This window comes from Saccopteryx bilineata, chromosome 1, assembly GCF_036850765.1.
Source record: "Saccopteryx bilineata isolate mSacBil1 chromosome 1, mSacBil1_pri_phased_curated, whole genome shotgun sequence".
In the NCBI taxonomy this organism is placed as follows: domain Eukaryota; kingdom Metazoa; phylum Chordata; class Mammalia; order Chiroptera; family Emballonuridae; genus Saccopteryx; species Saccopteryx bilineata.
The window spans coordinates 270,959,800-270,980,397 of NC_089490.1; the positions used below are offsets into that span (position 1 = coordinate 270,959,800).

At 46.4% G+C, this 20,598-nt stretch overlaps 1 protein-coding gene across 1 annotated transcript; it reads left to right on the plus strand.

Moving 5' to 3' along the window:
• Positions 1–31: 31 nt before the first annotated feature.
• Positions 32–19,060, plus strand: TRIP13 (thyroid hormone receptor interactor 13). Its single transcript, XM_066253596.1, has 13 exons — positions 32–293; positions 1,106–1,271; positions 2,861–2,990; positions 4,112–4,167; positions 4,942–5,032; positions 6,359–6,431; positions 10,837–10,900; positions 11,643–11,729; positions 11,995–12,101; positions 15,066–15,219; positions 16,283–16,395; positions 17,641–17,710; positions 18,116–19,060. The coding sequence occupies exons 1-13, from the start codon at positions 202–204 to the stop codon at positions 18,209–18,211; spliced, it is 1,299 nt and encodes a 432-aa protein (XP_066109693.1). The 5' UTR covers positions 32–201; the 3' UTR covers positions 18,212–19,060.
• Positions 19,061–20,598: the final 1,538 nt, after the last annotated feature.

Here is a 20,598-nt window from a genome sequence, read left to right on the forward strand (position 1 = left end):
CTGGACCGAGCGCTTCCGGGTCAGGGGATGGCGCGCTGCGCGCGGCAGATTCAAAGTGCGGGCGGGGCCCGGGAGGCCAGCGAGGCCAGTGGTTCCTGTGCCGGCTGTGGAGGACTTGGAGGTGGTGGCGGTGCTGGGCGTCAGGCAGCGGCCAGGTTCGGGCCAGGCACCCGCTGCTGCTGGCGGCGGGGCGGCGGCGCCATGGACCAGGCCGTGGGCGACCTGAAGCAGGCGCTGCCCTGCGTGGCCGAGACGGCGACCGTCCATGTGGAGGTGCACCAGCGGAGCGACAGGTGAGTCGGGCCGATCCGCGGGATAGTACCCGGGATAGTTCAGTGGATTCGTCCCCGGCGTGGCCCTTAACGCTAACACTCGGTCCGGACTGCGGCCAGAGCCCATTGCGCCGGACCCACTGGTCCTGACCCACATGGCCCGAACCTGAATGGAACCCACGCGGAGCTCAGCCGGGTGCAGCCCAGGAAAGCTGTAAGCTGGGACAGGCCGAATACTCAAGAGCTCGGTTCTAGGTGAAATGTAGACGTTGCCACTGGAACCAGAATGTCTCAGGTGCTTTCGTGTAAAGAGGCACGCCTTACTGATCCACATTTGGTGTGATCTCAGAATTAGTCAGCGAGGCGGTCAGGTGGCAAGGTGGGCTGAGTGGAGCCTTGAACGGCGAGCTGGAAGTGTTAGGTTTTCTCATGTGAATGCCCGGCTTTGGGCACTTGTTAGAGTGCGGACTCCTGACCTGACCCCACAGCTGTGGGGTTTCCTTCTTTCACTAATAGAAATAGCCAACATTTCTTGGGTGCTCACTGTGCGCCAGGCATCGTCCTGAACACTTGGTATGTATTGACTAATCTTCAGAGAAGCCCAGTCAGTGTACTGAGAATCAACAGCTCTTGCTACTGCCCCTTTATCTGGTGGAGGGCTGAGGCTCCCCCGTCAGGGAGTGGCTCTAGGTTTGATTCCCAGGCAGGCCCACTTTCTCCAGTACTGTTAACTATTGCACTCTTTTCTGTGTGCCCTGATTTTTTTTTTAAATAATGTTAAAATATTGTTTTTTAACCCAGTACTGATCTACATGGTTTTTTTTGTCTGTCAGCACGGCAAAAAAAGAAGATATAAAGCCGAGTGTTAGAAAGCTACTTAACAGACATAATATTGTGTTTGGTGATTACATGTGGACTGAATTTGATGAACCTTTTCTGACCAGAAATGTGGAGTCTGTGTCTATTGTTGACACAGAATTAAAGGTTAAAGACCCACAGGTAAGTTACTAATTCCCAGTGTTAAGAAACAGTTAACCCTTTAGCTGAATAGAAAGTTCATGCTGTACATGTGTGCTTGCTGCTTTGAGAGTGTATGTCCATCAGAAACTGGTTTGCTTTGCTTACCTGTTTGTTTGATGATCAAACAAGTACTGGCTGCCTGGCAGGAGCCAGGTGCTGGGAGTAGTCGTGGTCCCAGTTTCAGCATGCTGTTAGCACAGTCAGGGAGAGGTTGGAAACCAGGAATTAGCATGCAGCACCTTAGAATAGGGGACTGCGCTGATGAGGCCTGTATGCCTTCTCTCTTTCAACAAAATTTATGGAGTGCTCAGCATGTGTTAGGATCATAGGACGTGTTGGGACAACAGAGATGAGGAAATGGGTTTGCCTTGAAGTTCTTCATCTAAACCAGCATAAGGACAATCTCACCCACTGTCTTACAGAGTTCATGTGTGAGAGCTAAGAGGAGCTTTGTGTGACAGTGTGGATGCATTAGGGCAGTTTTCTCACTACTGTAAAAATAGCCCGAAGTGCCTGACCAGGCGGTGGCGCAGTGGATAGAGCGTTGGACTAGGATGCCAAAGACCGGGTTCGAGACCCCGAGGTTGCCAGCTTGAGCGCAAGCTCATCTGGTTTGAGCAAGGCTCACCAACTTGAGCCCAAGGTCGCTGGCTCCAGCAAGGGGTCACTCGGTCTGCTGTAGCCCCCCCCCCCCGGGTCAAGGCACATATGAGAAATCAATCAATGAACAACTAAGGAACTGCAACGAAGAATTGATGTTTCTCATCTCTCTCCCTTCCTGTCTGTCTATCCCTATCTGTCTCTGCCACAAAAAAAAAAAAAAAAAAAAAGCCCAAAGTGTCTGTCTCTGGAAGATGCATCACTGATACCTGGACAGTTTCTGACTTATAATACAACTTGGAAATAACGCTTTGTGGTGGACCTCCCCATTCTTATATATTTGGACCGTTTGTGGCATTGGTGGAGTTTTATCCACACTGAGATCTGATGTCAATGTGCTCTGTTTTGGCCTGAGTGGAATTGGGGAGCTTTCCAGAACTGTTGTGGAGGGACAGTTAGCACAGCCTACCTGGAGGACATGAATTCTAACTGCTAATTATTTTAACGTTCTCATCTTTGACTGCAGATTCATCTCAAGGCATTTATCTTAATAGATAATTATGTAGTTTTGTAGAGAATATGGACAAATATTATTGTTTATGATAGCTAACAATTTGAAATATTTTAACTGTCCATCAGAGATTGGTTAAACACCTGACACATTCACACCAAATATGATATAATAAAAAAGAATGAGATTTGTATTTACTGGCATAAAATATCTCCAAGCTCTAGTAAGTGGGAAAGACACAGTTAGAAAACTGATAATCAGTTTTGAGTCAAAAATATGTAGACATATTATAGACTAACATTTATAAGGTTAGATAAGGGGACTTTGACATTCTTCATTCTTATGCTGCACCTTTAATCTTTATTTTTTTACTTTAACCCTAAAAATGAACTTCAGAATTAAAAAGCAAGTGATTTTCCATTTTTATAGATGGATTTGGTTTTCTTTTTCATCACAGCCCATCGATTTGAGTGCGTGCACTATTGCACTTCACATCTTCCACCTGAATGAAGATGGCCCCACCAGTGAAAATTTGGAAGAAGAGACAGAAAACATAATTGCAGCAAATCACTGGGTTCTGCCTGCAGGTACGGGTGATAGTAACAGTAGGTGGAATGTGCTGAGTCCATGAGGTCAGAGCATGACACACACCTAAGACTTGCCAGGTCAGTTAACCAAAGAGCTATTGCTCATTTGTTTTGTAGAATTTTAGGGCATTTTATCTCTTATGAAATGGAAGGTAGATCACAAAAGGGGAAAGTAGAGAGTTCCTTTGGACTGGTTCCTCAAAGATGGTGTTCATTGAGAATGTGACCATACTCTTCTTTCCTGACAAGTTGGTCAGTCCTACTGGACCACTCCTTCCTACCATCTCAATGCTTACTCGTGGACTTGCCAGTGTTTTCTTGCAGGCAGAATCCTAGGGTTAACTCAGCCGTCAGGTTTTATGCCTGATGTCCTAATGGCTAGACTAGATCTGCTGGTCTGCCCAGAGTAGTGGATTCAGGGTCTGTGCTGTGTAAAGCACAGGTCCACAAAAGACGACTACGTAACATGACAAAATGTAACTTACCCAGTTAATTATCTGTCAGAAGTCCTACGTAACTGGCATTTGTTTTACATGTTTTATTTTAAGAAAAAGCCTGACCTGTGGTGGCCCAGTGGATAAGCGTCGACCTGAGAAAAAAAATTTTTTGTTGTTTTTTTCTGAAGTTGGAAACAGGGAGGCAGACAGACTCCCGCATGCGCCCGACCAGGATCCACCCGGCACGCCCACCAGGGGACGATGCTCTGCCCATCTGGGGCATCGCTCTGTTGCAACCAGAGCCACTCTAGTGCCCGGGGCAGAGGCCACAGAGCCATCCTCAGCACCCGGGCCAACTTTGCTCCAGTGGAGCCTTGGCTGCAGGAGGGGAAGAGAGAGACAGAGGAAGGAGAGGGGGAGGGGTGGAGAAGCAGATGGGCCCCTCTCTTGTGTGCCCTGGCCGGAAATCAAACCCGGGACTCCTGCACGCCAGGCCAATGCTCTACCACTGAGCCAACTGGCCAGGGCCTTTTAAGAAAAATTTTTAAAATTTACCTTCTCTGTAATCAGAATCTTAGCCTACCATGTGTGGAGTAGGGAGAGCATCGGTAGCTCAGGGCAGATCTAACTAATAGATGTAATGGTTGCTTTCCTAAGTTAATTTTTTGTTTTACTTTGTCACAGTTGAATTCCACGGGCTGTGGGACAGCCTGGTGTATGATGTGGAAGTCAAATCTCACGTAAGTTGAACTTTTTTCCCAAAGGCTCTGTTGTTTGAAGTGGAGTCATTATTATGTTGCTCTTTAGCACCTCAAAGCTCATGGACTCAGATGGGTTTCTGGGAGCTTCTGCCTGCCAGCAGCAGTGATCTGGATGTCTCTCCTCTAGGCTTGCTCCCAAGTGGAGTTGATCTCTGGGGGCATCCCCTGAGGGGAAGGGGGGAGTGCAAATGTGAGACAGCTTCTGTGAGGTTTCACTCTTAGGAACTCACAGGGGCTGTGGGACAGTGCCACAGGGCAGACCGAGCAGGTGGGCAGGATTAAGGTAAGTACCAGTGCATCCAAACCCCCTTCAAGAGGAAGGGTCCTCTGCATGCTGTGGGGGACACTAGAAGTCTGTATCCCATCTCCCCAGGCTACTCTGGGCAGCCACAGCAAGATGAAGGAGTCCTGGCCGATGTTGTTATTTAGTAAGTGTGCCATGTGCTTGCTTCCTGTTGGAAGGAGCTTACTCCTACTTGACTAGTCCCTTAGTTATTTTGTGTGATCTATGCATTCTAAATAACAGTACCTTTGTGCTTATCCTTTGTGTTTGTTATAGTAATAGTCAGAACTTATTCTTTTCTATATTGTTACCTTCTAAAATGAAAGCTTGTGGTGCATCTAGGAAATGTTTAGTGGTGGCAGTTGCTGGAAAGCTGCCTTGCTCCTGTTCCTCATGCTCATGTAGGAGCATATATAGTGGGAACCTTTGCCTGTTGGCTCCTTTATCTTATTTTTCCTTTTTTCACTCAGCTCCTTGATTATGTGATGACAGCATTACTGTTTTCAGACAGGAATGTCAACAGCAATCTCATCACCTGGAACCGGGTGGTGCTGCTTCACGGTAAAGCATGTGGGGTTGCCTTTGACAAGATAGATTGTGGGATGCCAGGCTTCACCCGCACCGTTATCTTTCTGCGAGAAGTTCCTGTAGTTTTGTTCTAGCGGAGTCAGAGTTGTCCTAGAACGTTTCTTCTCTGGGAAGCTGATGCAGCTCACATTACTCTGGGCATTTGTTACTTGACCCTTCATTTGGCAGCCGCCCAATTACTGCCTTGTGACTTTTTTACATTATTATTAAACTTTTCAATTAACTCTTATTTCCCCAGTTGATCATAAACTCCTTGGAACAGGAATTTCCTCGTATTTCTTTGTAGCATTCTTAGAGCTTTACATTATGAGTAGTAAACTGCAAAACCATACTCTGCAGAAACGCTGTCTGGTTCTTAGAGGAGCATGGTGGGTATTTTTCTTAACACTAGGTGGAAAGAAATCTAGTATACTCAAGTTCCAGTGAGGTAGGAGCTCAGGGCAATAGCCTTTTATTTCAGTTAAGATTGTATGCTTGTATACACTTTTAAAATGTGTCATTTAAGTAGATACCTCAGGATATTGTTCTGATAGCAGAATCAGAGTAGGCAGTCATCAATAGGTATTTCAATTATTTTTCATGTAGAACTTGTTAGATATTTTCTCTTTTATTTAAAGTGCTTGCAGAAAATCAAGAGTTGAATATGTCAGCATTTTCTATTAGATGCATTTGTTCTACATTGGTCACCTTAGAACTTCCACAAGGCATGCTAGGTAACACATAGAGAAAGAAGGTGTGCAGTCGGGGTCCTTGCCTTCACCCTATGGTTTGTTTTGGGGTGTAGGCCACATAGAATTAGCCGTAGGGAAAGATGGCGCTGCTGTGAGCTGCAGACACAGCAAGCTTCAGTGCCTAAGAGTCCTGATGATTAGTAAGAAAGGTGTGTTTGACCTTTAAAGGCGCCTTATTAAGTGAATTTCCTAGAGGACCTGAGGGGGACAAGGAGGGTGTCAGTGAAGACATAGACCAGGAGGTGCAGTGCTCACTCAGAGAGCTGAGTGGGCCCCTGGGTCCAGAAGTAGGGCTTGTGTCAGAGGTGGTGGGAGCTAAGAGCAGAAACACAAGGTAAATTCAAATTCAGAAGAAAGAGGGGAAAACTTTTAAAGTGTACTGATAATATTTTATGGCACTTATGCTGCTAGAAGATTTGTGAGTTAACAAGCAGTACTTGTAATAACATTCATAGTATTGAACTCTCTGCTCCTTATTTTGTATTTTGTGGAAAATGCAACTGCTGTTGTTTTAAGAAATTTGTTACAGCACTGGCTTAAATATGTCTTTGCTTAAATTTTGTTATAGGTCCTCCAGGAACTGGAAAAACATCCCTGTGTAGAGCTCTGGCCCAGAAATTGACCATTCGACTTTCAAGCAGGTAACTTTGGTAAAATAGAGGAGAGTATGTACCAGGAATGGGATCCCCTGCTTTTCCTTTATAATAGTGGAAGCTATCTTTATAGTTTAATAACTTTACATGAATCGTAGGTCCCTCTCTTTCGATGTAAATTAATTCCTCTATAGTTCTATACTGAACATAGTCTTGAGTTATGATTTCGATCTTTTTAAATTTATGGAGTCTTGCTTAATAACCAACATGTGGTCTGTCCTGCTGACTGTCCGTGTGCACCTCAGAGAGCATGTTTGTGCCCTTGTTGGGTGGATTGTTTTGTAGGTGTCAGCTCAGGGTCATTGATGTCCCTGATTGTCTGGTCTGCTGTTTTATCACTTACTGAAAAGGAATGGCCAAGCCTTTAATGGTGGATTTATCTGTTTCTCCTTGAGTTTTGTCTGTTTTGTGGTTTATGGTTTCATCACATTTGGAAAATAGTTGGCCATTATTTTCTCAACTGATTTCCCTGCTCTCCCACATCCCAGCCCACCATCCCTTTTCTGGGAGCCTATTTATCTGAATGTCGGACTACATGGTACTGTCTCACAGACAGACCACTAATACACTTTCTTTTTTATTCGGGTTTAAAAATTTTTCTATCCATGTTTTATTTTGGACAGTTTTCTGCAGTATCTAATTTGCATTTAATTCCATTCAGTGAAATTTTCATTGCTGATAGAGAATTGTTTTTCCTCTTGAGTTCTGTTTGGTTCTTTTCATACTTTCCACTTTCTGTGTTCTATTAAAATCCTTGAACAAGTATGTAATAGCTGTTTTAATGTTCTTGTTGACTAAATCCATAATCATCATTTCTGAGTCTTCCTGTCAACTGGTTTCTCTTCTGGTTACAGGTCACATTTCATACTCTTGGCATATCAGGTAATTTTTGTTTGAATGCAGACACTGATTCGAAGTACCTAAGTTCTCTAAAGACTGTTGGGTCTTGTTCTGGTAGGCATTTCAGTTACTCATAATTTGTTGTGATCCTTTTGATGTTTGTTTTTAAGCTTTGTTAGAAAGGGGCCTAGGTTTAGTCTAGTTTTAATTCTTCCTCTACTTCTGGGGTTTCAGTTGAACACCTTGAATGAGTAACAAGTACAGTATTCTCTGCTTTGGCTGTTGAGAACTTGAACACACCCAGTCTGTGTGAGTCCCGGGAACCGTTTAGCTCACAGATCTGGAGAGCCTCATGGATTTTCCTTTTCATAGATGTCCAAATGTTCAAAAAGACTTAACGGGACCTCAGGATGATTTCTGGTGCTTTGCTCCTGAAAATCTCCCTCCTCTCCAGACCTCTGTTCTACAGAATCTTGCTGCCTCAGGCTCTTTGAACTGTGACCTCTTTTTTCTCAATTCAGCACAGTGGCTGTGCTCTTCTTGGGTCCTCTCCAGATGCTCCAGCAGAGAGCCTGGCAATTATAGTGTTTACCTTATTTCCCATCTCTCGGGTCATGGTCCTCCGGTGCCTGTTGTACATTGTACTTCATAGATGCTTTTTTTTTAATTCTGTCTGGTTTTCTAATTAATTAAGGCAGAGAGTAAATCTGGTACCTGTTATTGCTGTTTGGCTTTAGAAAAGGGAATCCTTTGAGATATACTTTTTATTTTTCAACAGAGACAGAGAGAGGGACAAACAGGACAGACAGATAGGAAGGGAGAGAGATGAGAAGCATCAAGTCTTTGTTGCGGCACCTTTAGTTGTTCATTGACTGCTTCCTCATATGTGCCTTGACCAGGGGCTATAGCAGACCGAGTGACCCCTTGCTCAAGCCAGCAACCTTGGGCTTTAAGCCAGTGACCTTTGAGCTCAAGCCAGCGACCATGGGTTTATGTCTATGATCTCACGCTCAAACCAGCGACCTCACCCTCAAGCTGGTGAGCCTACGCTCAAGCCAGCAACCTTGGGGTTTCGAACTTGGGTTCTCTACATCCCAGTCGGATGCTCTATCCACTGTGCCATTGCCTGGTCAAGCATATAAGATATATTTTTAAATATCTACTTTCTTTTCATAATGTCTTCTAAGTATTTTTGTGTAGGGAAATTTATTTCAACCCTTTATTTTATGGTTAGCTACTTGGCCTTTGTGTTGAAGTATTGAAATGTACCTGTGTTTTAAAGATCTCTAGGGGTATTTTACCAAAACACCAGAGAGTGAAGATGTTATTACTAGAAATACAAGTTTTCCCAATACAGTCATGCATAATATAGCTATGTTTCAGTCAATGATGGACTACATATATGATGGTAGTCCCATAAGATTATAATGGAGCTGAAAAATTCCTATTACCTAGTGACACTGTAGTCATTATAACGTCAGAGCACCACACATTACTCGTGTGTTTGTGATTGTGCTGGTCTTAATAAACCTACTATGCTGCCAGTCACATAAAAGGAGAGCACATACAATTACGTACATTACATAATACTTGATAATGATGATAAATGATGATGTTACTGCTTTACGTATTTACTGTACCTTTTGTTATTTTACAGTATACTTTTTCTACTTACAAAAAAATTTGCTGTAAAACTGTGTGTGCCCTGTTATGCTGGCTTCTTATGCGTGTTTACTGTGTCTTTTGTTGCATCATTTTCTCTTGTGCTTGATGTAATCTCGTGTTGTTTTACGCAGTAACAAGTTGTACAGGCCGGTAGCCCAGGGGCAGCAGGCTGTACCATAGAGTCCAGGTGTGCAGTGGGCTGTGCACCCAGGTCTGTGTGAGTGCCTCTGTGATGTTCTCACAAAGACAAAATCGCCTTTCATCATGCATTTCTCAGAATGTATCCCCATTGTTAATCAACAGACTATTTAAAGATCTGGAAATAATGTGTTTATGTCTTATAAACCATAAAAAGAAGGCTTAGCAGGCCTTTGCTGCTCACTTAATCAAAATGCTTTATTATTAACTTTAATACTCAAGCCAGTCTTTATTTTGTTATGTTGTCTCTTTCTCTTTTCCTTTTTTTGTGAACAGAATTAGTAAATGGTCTTTCTTTCTCTCTCTCTCTCTCTCTCTCTCTCTCTCTCTGAGAGGAGGGGAGATAGACTCCTGCATGTGCCCTGACTGGGATCTACCCAGCAATTTCCGTCTAGGGCCAATGCTCGAATCAACTGAGCTATTTTAATTTTAGCACCTGAGGCTGCTTGGACCAACCAAGCTATCCTCAGTGCTTGGGGCTATGCTCAAACCAATTGAGCCACTGGCTGTGGGAGGGGAAGAGAAAGAGAAAGGGTAGCGGGAGGGAGAGAGAAGCAGATGATTGCTTCTCTTGTGTTCCCTGACTGGGAATCAAACCCAAGACATCCATATGTTGGGTTGACACTATCCACTGGGCCAACCAGCCAGGGCTTTTTTCTCTTTTTTTTTTCTGTGACAGAGTCAGATAGAGGGACAGATAGGGACAGACAGACAGGAACGGAGAGAGATAAGAAGCATCAATTCTTTGTTGCGGCACCTTAGTTCATTGTTTTCTCATATGTGCCTTACCGGGGCTATAGCAGACCGAGTGACTCCTTGCTCGAGCTAGAGACCCTGAGCTCAAGCTGGTGAGCCTTGCTCAAACCAGGTGAGCCTGTGCTCAAGCTGGCGACCTCGGGTCTCGAACCTGGGTCCTCCGCGTTTCAGTCCAGTGCTCTATCCACTGTGCCACTGCCTGGTTAGGCGACCTTTTTCTCTTTTATAAATGGAAAGTCAGTGATACTTTCTGAAAACAATTCTTTTCCTTCTGTGGACTTTTGATGTGAAAGAAACTGGAGAGAACCTGGGAGTGAGCTTTTGTCCTGCCGTAGCCTGGTTTCCTGTGTGATTCCAGGCAAAAAGTGCGTCCAGGCCTCAGCCACCTCCCAGTGACTAGGGTGTTAGTGCTGGGTGTCATTCCGTCAGTGTGTTAGGTTCACTTTTTGCCATCTGAGCATACAGGCTCCTAGGGTTTGTGCTAGAAAACAAATGGTCACATTCTTTAAGGTTTTGTGAAGGAGGAAAAAATATTCAGCTCCAGTCAAAACTTCTGATGCTTGTTCAGATTTGTTTGCTGTATTAGTAGCAGTAGTACCTTTTAAGCATAAATATAAATTATAAGTAGATTAAAAATGAGAGTGATTTTACTCTTGTTTTAATTCCAATGAAGATATTATTCAGTTTGAAAAACTTAATTTATTTCATTCAACCAGGACTGTTGGTGGCATTCTGCTAGATTTTTTATACTTATTTAGTTTGCAGCTTGCTAGGGGCCTAGATTCTTTGGCAGTCATTATAATGACTGAAGCTGGTACTTCTCACCATGCTGGGCAGCTAAGAGATGCTGCATTTAAGGAGCAAAAGTGCTGCCACTGGGATGCCAGAGGGCTGATTTGTAAAGTAATTGTCTAACTCTTCCTTGTCATCCTAGGTACCGGTATGGCCAATTAATTGAAATAAACAGCCACAGCCTCTTTTCTAAGTGGTTTTCAGAAGTAAGTATTAATATTAACTCTAATTCTCTGGATTGCCAACCATGTAGTGGAGAAGGTGTCATATATATTAGGCAGATGTTTTTTGTGTGGCTGACTTTGTGGTCAGAGGAAACTCCCAGAGCCAAGCAGTATCTTGGAAATAGTCTGAGACCCAAGAGGCTGGGCACATCCAGTCCTTCCAGTGGGTGGGACAGGACATTTACCATAGTCTGAGGAGCGAGGACATCCAGAGTTCTAACTTGGACTGTACCCTGCACCTAAGCATGCCCTCAGGGCTCTGAACCTTATTCCACCATCTATGAACTGAGGGGCTCAGACAAGGTGACAGCACAATTATACCTCACCTCTGAAGTACTCTGCCCTGGCAGCCCTGTCATTAAGCCCTTTGGGTGGATGGGAGTGGGACAGGGAGTGTCTATAAGGGGTACGCCTTTGCATGTTTGCACCCGTGATCCATCTTAATCCCAGATGTGAGGACAACTGGGAAGGGGAATAGGAGGAAAGCAGACAGGTGAGCTGTGTCCCGGGACAGGAGTCAGTATGGGCTCAAGTTCAGTGTTATGGCACAGACTACAGGGAGAGAGGGCCTTTGGGTTGACCTCCGCCCTGCAGACCTGGCTTCTCTGGTTTAGGAAGTTCTCCGAGGGCCGTCAGGAATGGGCCACAGCACTTGGGGTCAGAATGATGCCAGGGAGATGTGTGTGCACCAGGCAGCATGATGAGTGCAGTGTTTTGGTTCCAGAGTGGCAAGCTAGTAACTAAGATGTTCCAGAAGATCCAGGATCTAATTGATGACAAAGACGCTCTGGTGTTCGTGCTGATTGATGAGGTAGGCATGTATGGGCTTTAAACCTGTGATGGAGGAAGTTCAAGATTGACTGCCTCTTACTGTTACCAGGGTACAACCAACCCCTTGCTCAGTGTAGCCTCCATCAGGCAGTCACTGTCTCCTGCAGTCCTGTCCTTTGCATCCCACATGTTGAGCTCCTGGCACACCTGGGTACCTGTACACTCATTCATATGTTGTTTACTCGGTTGACGTGCTCTGTGGCTGCCAGGTTTGTAATTTTTGATCCATTGCTTGGTCCTCATAGGTGGAAAGCCTCACAGCTGCCCGCAATGCCTGCAGGGCAGGCACCGAGCCTTCGGATGCCATTCGTGTGGTCAATTCTGTCTTGACCCAAATTGATCAAATTAAAAGGTAATAAAGTCCTGTACCACTTAATGATGGGAATATATTCTGAGAAATACATTGTTAGGTGATTTTGTTGTGGTTTGAACATCGTAGAAGCACTTGCACAAGCCCAGATGGCATAGCCCACTGCATATCCAGCTTGTATGGTACAGCCTATTGCTCTTCAGCTACAAGGCTGTACAGCATGGCATTATACTGAATACATATGGTGTTTGTGTGTCTGAACATACCTAAACAGGAAAATTGTAGCAAAAATACGGTATAGAAGAGAAAGTGTATGTGTACACACGTTGTGGGGGCGGGGGAGGGTTCTGGAGGGAAGCACTGAGGAGACTAGATGTCAGGAGGAAGGAAGAAAAGAAGAGAGGAAAGAGAAAACAGAGACTGAAAGAGAGTCCCAGAGAGGTAAAGCCTGAGACAAGAAATAGTAAAAGGAGAAATGCAAAGAAAGGGAGTTTGTGTGTGTGTGTGTGTGTGTGTGTGTGTGTGTGTGTGCGCGCGCACAGGGTTAGGTGGGCTCCTGGGCTCCCCTCCTCTCTCCCTCACTAGCTCTGGGGCCCTATCCATGGCAGGTGCAGAGCGGGAAGACAGCATGCTGAATTTTCTCATCTGTTTGCCTCCCAGAGCTAGCAGTAAATTCAGCATTATAGTCGGGTCTAGATATTTTTTTTAAATATTGCAAATAATACCTTTTGCTTCTAATCCATTGTAATCTTATGGGACCACCATCCTATGTGCAGTTCGTTGTTGACTGAAACATTGTTCTGTGGTGGCTGGCTGTAAAGGCTCTGACACCCAGTAACCTTATGTGAGAAGTCACAGAGAAGATGTGTGAGGATCACACACCTCTGGACCCTACTTCAGCTCTCCTAACTAAAAATGCTCTGGCATTGACTATTTGCTCTTTTTCTACCTTTAAGGCAACATTTTTAAGGAATTCAGCACTTTTTACTTTCTTAAAGTATTAAAAATGTAAGACAGAACTTGGGCGTGGTGAGCACTCACACCCTGCAGAGACATAAAGTGAAGAGTGGTCACTGCTGTGTCCATGCATCAGTTCCAGCACAGCTGGGTGTGTCGTGTCAGGGCTGGTGCCTGGCAGGGGGAGCCTCCCTTGCTCGTCCTTTGTAGGCCAGGTTTCATGTCTCCAGAGGCTAGCCTTGCAGGTCTGGGGCTAGTGCTCACTGTACCCAAAGTTGATCCAACTTTAAAGAGGGAATCCCACTCACCTGACTCAAGAGGTAATATCTAGACCAGAACCCCAGCTGTTTACAGAAAGAACTTCAGTGTTGTTATCTCCCCCACCCCACGCCCCGTCAGCTAGAGTCCTTATGTTTATTCTCTGGCATCTCTTCCAGGGTCCTAGGGCTCCAAAGCGTCATTCTGAATGTGAAGTGACAGGAAACTAAATTATGCTAAGGAATATTTTACCCCAGCCTTCACTATTGTTATACAATAGAGAGTATCTCTAGCTTCCTGGTGATGCAGCTGTCTGTTGGGGTCAGCTACAGGCGTCTCTTACTTCTGGCCCTTCTAAAACTGTACAGGCAAGCTTTGTGGAAAAGTGTAGCCCCTCCTTGTTGCTACTTCCACCCCTCCCTGAGTTGCTTCTCAGTCTGGTTTTTGCCCCTGCCCTGCCCCTACCCCACCCTTGCCCCTTATTTGCCCAAGTGCTCAGTTTCCTCCTCCTGGAAATTTGCAGGGCATTTGACTCCCCTGTCTCCACTCCCGACTACCTGAGTTTCTGCTGCCGGAGTTCCTCTTACATCTCTTCGTGGGGTCCCTGCATAGCCTGTTCATAGCTGTCTGTCCTCTAGCATCACTCAGGGTTTGGTGGGCATGTCCCGGTCCCAGGTCTGTGTGTCCACCATGACCAGGCATCAGACAAACTCCCAAACTGCTCATTTGGCCCTGAAACTCCAGCTTCTGTGTTCCCATGACACTGATGGCCGTGCCATGCACCCACCGCTTAGGCCAGGAATGGGATCACCCTGACACTTCTGTCACTGGGGCATGAGGAGCCCACGCATGTGCCTCTGGTTTCTCTCTTGTCTTCCTTGCCTCATGTTTCTTCACACCCTGGTTCAGATTCCTCTCTGGGTGATCCTTGCCCGCCTACCTTGTGTGGCTTCTACCTTCGTGACAAAGCCCACCCTCTGCATTTTCAGCTACGTGCACCCTCTGTATCCCCACTGGGGTGTTGCACCGAGCAGCCTGCTCACCCAGCCTCTACACCAGTCCCTTCTGCCCAGGCTCCTGGAACTGCTGTGCTCCCATCCCTGCCCTTGTTTTGCTTGCAGAGGCTTGTGTGCCTGTTGCCAGAGTCCAGGTGAAGTTGATCTTCCTTAGGTGCTTCCCTGGCCACACGGCTGCCTGGGCACCATCTGTCTGGTGACCATGGGCCCTGAGGGCAGCGCTGCCACATCCCCTGTGCCTAAGCCCACCAGGCTGGGAAGTATGCTTCCCAGGGCATCTTGTGCCAGCTCTGTGCCAGCCCATGTCAGTGAGCAGAGCAACTGTGGCAGTTCTCTTGTAGAGTTTGAAAGCTAGAAGGGAAAGCAGCTGGTAAAAGGAGTAAATGATGTTTCGATGAGCAGTTGTGTGACTGTGCCCAGGCAGGCGGGGTGTGGGTGCTGGGGGTTCAGGAGATGGGGCGGTCGGGGATGCTCTACAGGGATTAGACCTTTACCACAATTTAAAGAAGAGAGGGAACAGCCAGGAGAGCTTTTCAGAAGGCAGAGAAGCACCAGGGCAAAGGCCCCTGGAAAATTGGTGTGGCACGCTGTGTTGTGGTCAGGATCTCAGAGTTGCTGGGCCTCATGGACCAGTATTGGGACTGACAGTGTAGCTAGCTGAATGAGGGCTAAATGTCCAGAATCCTCAAGGCATCTCCTGACACTCCCTGTGTAGGGAGGGTATAACTGAGTCACAGAGGCACAGGCTGACTGGTACTTGCTCCTCTGCCTCCAGGCACTCCAATGTGGTGATTCTGACCACTTCCAACATCACAGAGAGGATTGACATGGCCTTTGTGGACAGGGCTGACATCAAGCAGTATATTGGGCCACCTTCTGCAGCAGCCATCTTCAAGATCTACCTCTCCTGTTTGGAAGAACTGATGAAGGTACTTCGGTTTTTTCCCCTCAACTAACCAGTAGATTCCTTATATTTTCTTAATTCCCTGACATAGCTTGAAATGGCTAGTTTCAGTATGCAGTAAATTGTCTTGACCCGGCATTAACCATTTAGATTGAAAACTTCAGTTGTATATGACAGGTTGTGCTAATCAAAATTACAGCCACTTAACTCAATACTTTTGCTCTTTTGGCACAAAACATCATCATGATTGTTTGATCTACCTGCAGGTGATGAGTGAGTGGGAGGGGTGTGGGCTATGGTCAGTATTGCTAAGTTCCGGTTCTCATGTCCTTTGCAAGTGACACGCTCAGTGAGCCTTGTTTTCTTCCCCTGAAAGAACAATAAAGGGCCTGGTTCACAGGGAGGTCATCTGACTAGAGGTCCTAGTTCACAGGGAATTATCTGACTAGATTTCACAGGGAAGTCATCCTAACTAGAGGTTCACAACGTGTCATTGGCTACAGTGTTCATCCCTTTGGTCACATGTTCCAGTGATAGCAGTGATTACAGTAATGTTCAGTCAGTCTCTTATAATTCAGTCTAACAGGGACCTGATGTGTGCTCAGTATCAGAGCACTGAAGGGAGGGACATGGGCAGTAACCAAACCAGCCAACAAATGGGCATTTACATGGTGATCAAAGTAATGGCATCTTGTAATTGCTGGTGGGGTGGGATTTAATACCTCACACACCCATACACATACACACATCTCTGGATTGTGTCACATCCTTGGAACCGAATACCAGACTGGACTCCCATGTTGACACGTGGTGAAGACACATTTTGGCCAAAAGCACAGAAGAGGCTGGATCACTGCTGGTTTCTGAGATATGTTTTGTTGTTTGTATTCTTGACTTTGAAGAAGCAGGGGCAGGTGTGTTGTGGTATCTGCAAGGGAGAGTGGAACCAGCCTGTCTCCTGGTCAGCTGTGCATGGGAAATGACCTCGTTTGCATTTATATAAGATGTGATGTGGTTTGTGTGGGCTTTGTCAGTGCTGTCCTGTTGCTGACCATGTGCCTCCCGCCCCTGTCTTCCCATCTTCCCAGTGTCAGATCATATACCCTCGCCAGCAGCTGCTGACCCTTCGTGAGCTGGAGATGATTGGCTTCATTGAAAACAACGTGTCAAAGTTGAGCCTTCTTTTGAGTGAAATTGCAAGGTGAGAATGGACCTCATCTTTATAACCAAGAAAAGTCTATTTGCTGTAGTAACGGGAAGTCATAATTGACTGTAGCTGTCTGGGAAAATGGTTTGGGGGTCAGAGGACAGGGATTTGAATCCTGAGTCATCACACACAGGCTCGGGGAGATTCAAGAGCCCCCAATCCCTTTTGGGCCCTAGGTTTCTGGACCAGAGGATAAGGTCAGCTGCCCTTCTGATAGCTGAAAAAAGTGCTATGCTTATATCTGAAAAGATAGATGTTCAGATTAAGGCTTTCTTGATGCATTTCTTAAACAATGTTAAATTTTTACATAATTGGCAAGGAAAAAATGGGAGCTTTTACTTAAATAAACAAAGTAAATAACTTCAGGGTCCTATGCTTGGTATTTTGGGAAATAAAGGAATGTGTGGTCCAGCTGCCCTGGCTGCTGAGAGAAATACTTAACACGTGAGCATTGAGAGTTGCTGCACGTGTGCTTGTAACCAAGAAAAGTCCATTCACTGTAGTAACGGAGAGTCATAATTGACTGTAGCCATATGAGGTAGTGGTTTAGGGTCAGAGGACAGGGAGTTGAGTCCTGAGTCAACACACCGGCTGGGGGAGCTTTGAGAGCCCCCAATACCCTTAGGCCCCTAGTTCCTGAACCAGAGGATGGAGGTCCAGTACTGGTAGTACTTTCAAATGCTCAGGTGGTTTTGGGGATCAAGGGGAGGTGGGGAGGTAGGAAAGTGGAGCAGAGGCTCAAAGGACAGTTAGAATTCGGATAAACTGGAGAGAAATCTGGAAGGCTGTGGGCACTGGTTATAGGCCAAGTTGGGGAAGCTTCTGAGTTCTGACAAGAGAGTTTGTGCCTTTGAGGAGGCACATGGAACATTTTGAATGAAGGGATAGAATAAACAGTATTTTTAAAATATTATTGTTTTGGATTATCTGTTGAAGAGATTTAAACCATTTGAGATGGCACAGAGGGGAGCAGTCCGGAGACTTATGCAAAAGTTAGTAAAGATGTAATCTGCCACTGGGCAGGCACTGTGGTCCCTGAGCACAGCGGTGCCATTAGGTGCCTCATCAGAGCAGCAAGAACCCTGCCCCACCTGGAGCAGCAACTGAGGACTAAGGGAAGCCAGCCAGCTAGAGGGCTTGTGGGACAGGGACCTTCAGAGACAGGGGTGGGCAAAGTAGTCCTGAAACACACAACTGTTCTTGTGGAATTGACGTCCCCAAACTTGATTGCACTCACAGGAAAAGCGAGGGCCTCAGCGGCCGTGTCTTAAGAAAACTCCCTTTTCTGGCTCATGCTCTGTACATTCAGGTGAGTCTTCACAGCTGGCCTCCCTCTGGGCACTCTTCTCACTCCTCCCACTTCACCCAGCAGGGCGTGGCCTTGCTGGAAGCCACACTTCATACCGTTGAGATGCTTGCCTTATTGTACATTACTTTCTGAGGGGACGTGCTCCTGGGGCTGGAGGAGGCGCTCTCCCTTGCCTCAGTGGCGGGGCCCTCTCCAGCCCTGTGGGAGGAGGTGGCCGTGCTGTATGTCTCTGCTCGCCCACACACAAGCCTCCTCAGATGTGCTCGTGCCCCTCAGGTCTGGGCTCAGTTCCTCACAGAACAGTGGCCTGGAGTTGCCCCCTCTGCTGTCTGAGTCGTGGATAGGGTGGGTGCCGCCAGTGGCCCCCAAGGGTGAAGGTCACCCCACCATTGCATATCCTTCCAGGCCCCTACTGTCACCATTGAGGGCTTCCTCCAGGCCCTGTCTCTGGCGGTGGACAAGCAGTTTGAAGAGAGAAAGAAGCTTTCCTCTTGTGCTTGATCTGGGCTCCCCTGCCTGTGGTTTTCAAATCATGAATGCGACCAGTGGGGTCACTTCCCTAGAAATCTTCGTACAACATGGCATGGACCAGCAGAGCCGAGCGTTGTGAAAAGAAGTATGCTGTATTATTTACCTGTTTTTAAATGCATGGTAGGAGGCAAGTGGTCTGTTTTTTTGATGTTTTAAAGGGTAATACAAGTTCTGTTGTCTTTTTGTAAAGAACTGCCTAGATGTGCTTATTTCATCCTACTTGTGATCAATAGAACACAAAATACTGACATTTTGTTTAAAAATGACGATTAATATAGGTTAGGGAAACAAAAGAAACTACATCGCTGTCAGTAAGAATGTATACAGTATTAGCATTAAAAATGTACACATCCCTCACTCAAGGTAGAAGGCGGCGTTTGCTATCTGAAGTGAGCTTGTGTTATTTAGTGCAGACATTTCAAAGACTTTAATGAGTAAGGAAAACCTATTCCTGTGTTATAGAAATCAAGGAAAAAATTCTAGGGAAAGTGCTTTTAATAATAGTCAGACACGGTCCTCTTTGTGGGAAAGGTGCAGCCGTCAGCGTTCATTTGAAACGTGTCAAAGCCCCTTAGAATCAGCGCAGGGAGCAGTGCAGCAGTATTTCTCCCATTCTGTTCAGAACATTATCACAGTTCAAATGAAAACTCACATTAACGGATGTGAGATAAATAATTGGTCAATAATTGATATATTCCACAGAGCATTATGTTTTGCTTTTATCTTATGCCAAAGTAAATTTTATATTACTGTTTTGTACACATTTTTAAAGAACATGTTACCTTTTGTTATATAACTTTTTAAGTATTAAAAGATTTTTTCCAGAATTTTCTCATTTTGTTTCTCTTAAGACTCTCAACTGCTTTGAATATAACTTTAAAATTGTTCACATGATTATTTAACTTTTAGCCTGTTCTGTCTTTGAGAATCAAGGCAGAAGAGGCTGTGCCAGTTTTGTGGGAACTGCACTCACAGCAATGGGGAGGGGTTGCTCCACAGCCAAGGCGTGTGGCACATGGAGGTTTTGTCTCTGTGCTATCTACCATCCTGGGCTTTAGCCAGATCCAGATCCAGAACCAGACCCAGCGACTTCCGCCTTGGAGCTCTAGCCTGGCTCGGTGGTTTCCTAAGGGCCCTCCTATAGTGGAGGTGAAGGTGGAGTCTGTGGGCACCAGGGCAGAGGGGATGGGATGCTCCATGACCTAGTACTGGGGCCGGAGAAGGTGGGGACCGTGAAACAACTTCATTTCACAGGTTTGCTCCTGAAGTACCCAATGTCCAGGTGCCGAGTCGGGAGGCAGGGGCCTGGGGATGAGAGGGAAACCCCTGGGTGCTGAGGATGTAGAGATAGACATAGCAAGGGAGACAGCCAGGGGCAAGAGAGCTCAGAGAGAGCCTTAGAGCCCAGGCGCTGCTGGCTGAGGATGAGAGATGGGGGGGGGGGGGATCCATCCACCAAACCGATCCTTTCCCAGAAAATGGGTTCTAGAGGTTCTGTGGGTGCGGCTGATGTGTCTGCCCATGGGCCACTAGAGGGCAACACCACTCTGTGGGATGGGTTGGAGGGAGTTCAAGGCTCACCAATGCCTCTGGGTGGAAAGAGTGGTTAGCCAGACCATGTGTCCCTGTTCAGGCCTCATAGCCCCCTCTCCTCCCCACAAGTCATGTGTGTTCGTGTGTACATGTGTATCTGCCTGTGAATGTATGTGTGTATACAGATACCTAGCTACGTGTGTGTGTCTGCAGGGGAGGGGGTGGAGCAGGGCCTGGGAACACAGGTGTTCTCAGCCCGTCATGTCTCAGGAGCTAGCTCACTGGACCTGAGTAAAGAGGAATATGGGCCATCCCCACACCCACCAGTCCTTCCAGAGGAGGCCCCTGCTTGAGATGGGAGGGACAAGGTATGAGGAAGTGGTTATACCTGGGCCCCCCCCCCCCCGAAATAGGATACTGCAGGCTAACATGGGCAATTCTAGGATGCAGTCAAAATCCCTGAGGTGTACATTGCTTGGCAAGGCAAAATGTTCCCACTGGCCCAGGGCAAGGATGGGGAGGTTCTGCCCTACCTATGAAAGGCAGGTTTGAGCCTGACCAGGCGGTGGCGCAGTGGATAGAGCGTCAGACTGGGATGTGGAAGGACCCAGGTTTGAGACCCCGAGGTCTCCAGCTTGAGGGTGGGTTCATCTGGTTTGAGCAAAGCTCACCAGCTTGGACCCAAGGTTGCTGGCTGAAACAAGGGGTTACTTGGTCTGCTGAAGGCCTGTGGTCAAGGCACATATGAGAAAGCAATCACTGAACAACTAAGGTGTCACAATGAATAACTGATGATTGATGCTTCTCATCTCTCTCTGTTCCTA

What these genes read in the sequence shown, in the direction of transcription:
- TRIP13 (XM_066253596.1), top strand. Translation starts at nt 202, where the DNA reads ATGGACCAGGCCGTGGGCGACCTGAAGCAGGCGCTGCCCTGCGTGGCC. An exon ending in TCACTGGGTTCTGCCTGCAG is followed by an intron (nt 2,991 to 4,111) that starts GTACGGGTGATA and finishes ACTTTGTCACAG; the next exon opens with TTGAATTCCACGGGCTGTGG. An exon ending in GTTTGGAAGAACTGATGAAG is followed by an intron (nt 15,220 to 16,282) that starts GTACTTCGGTTT and finishes CCATCTTCCCAG; the next exon opens with TGTCAGATCATATACCCTCG.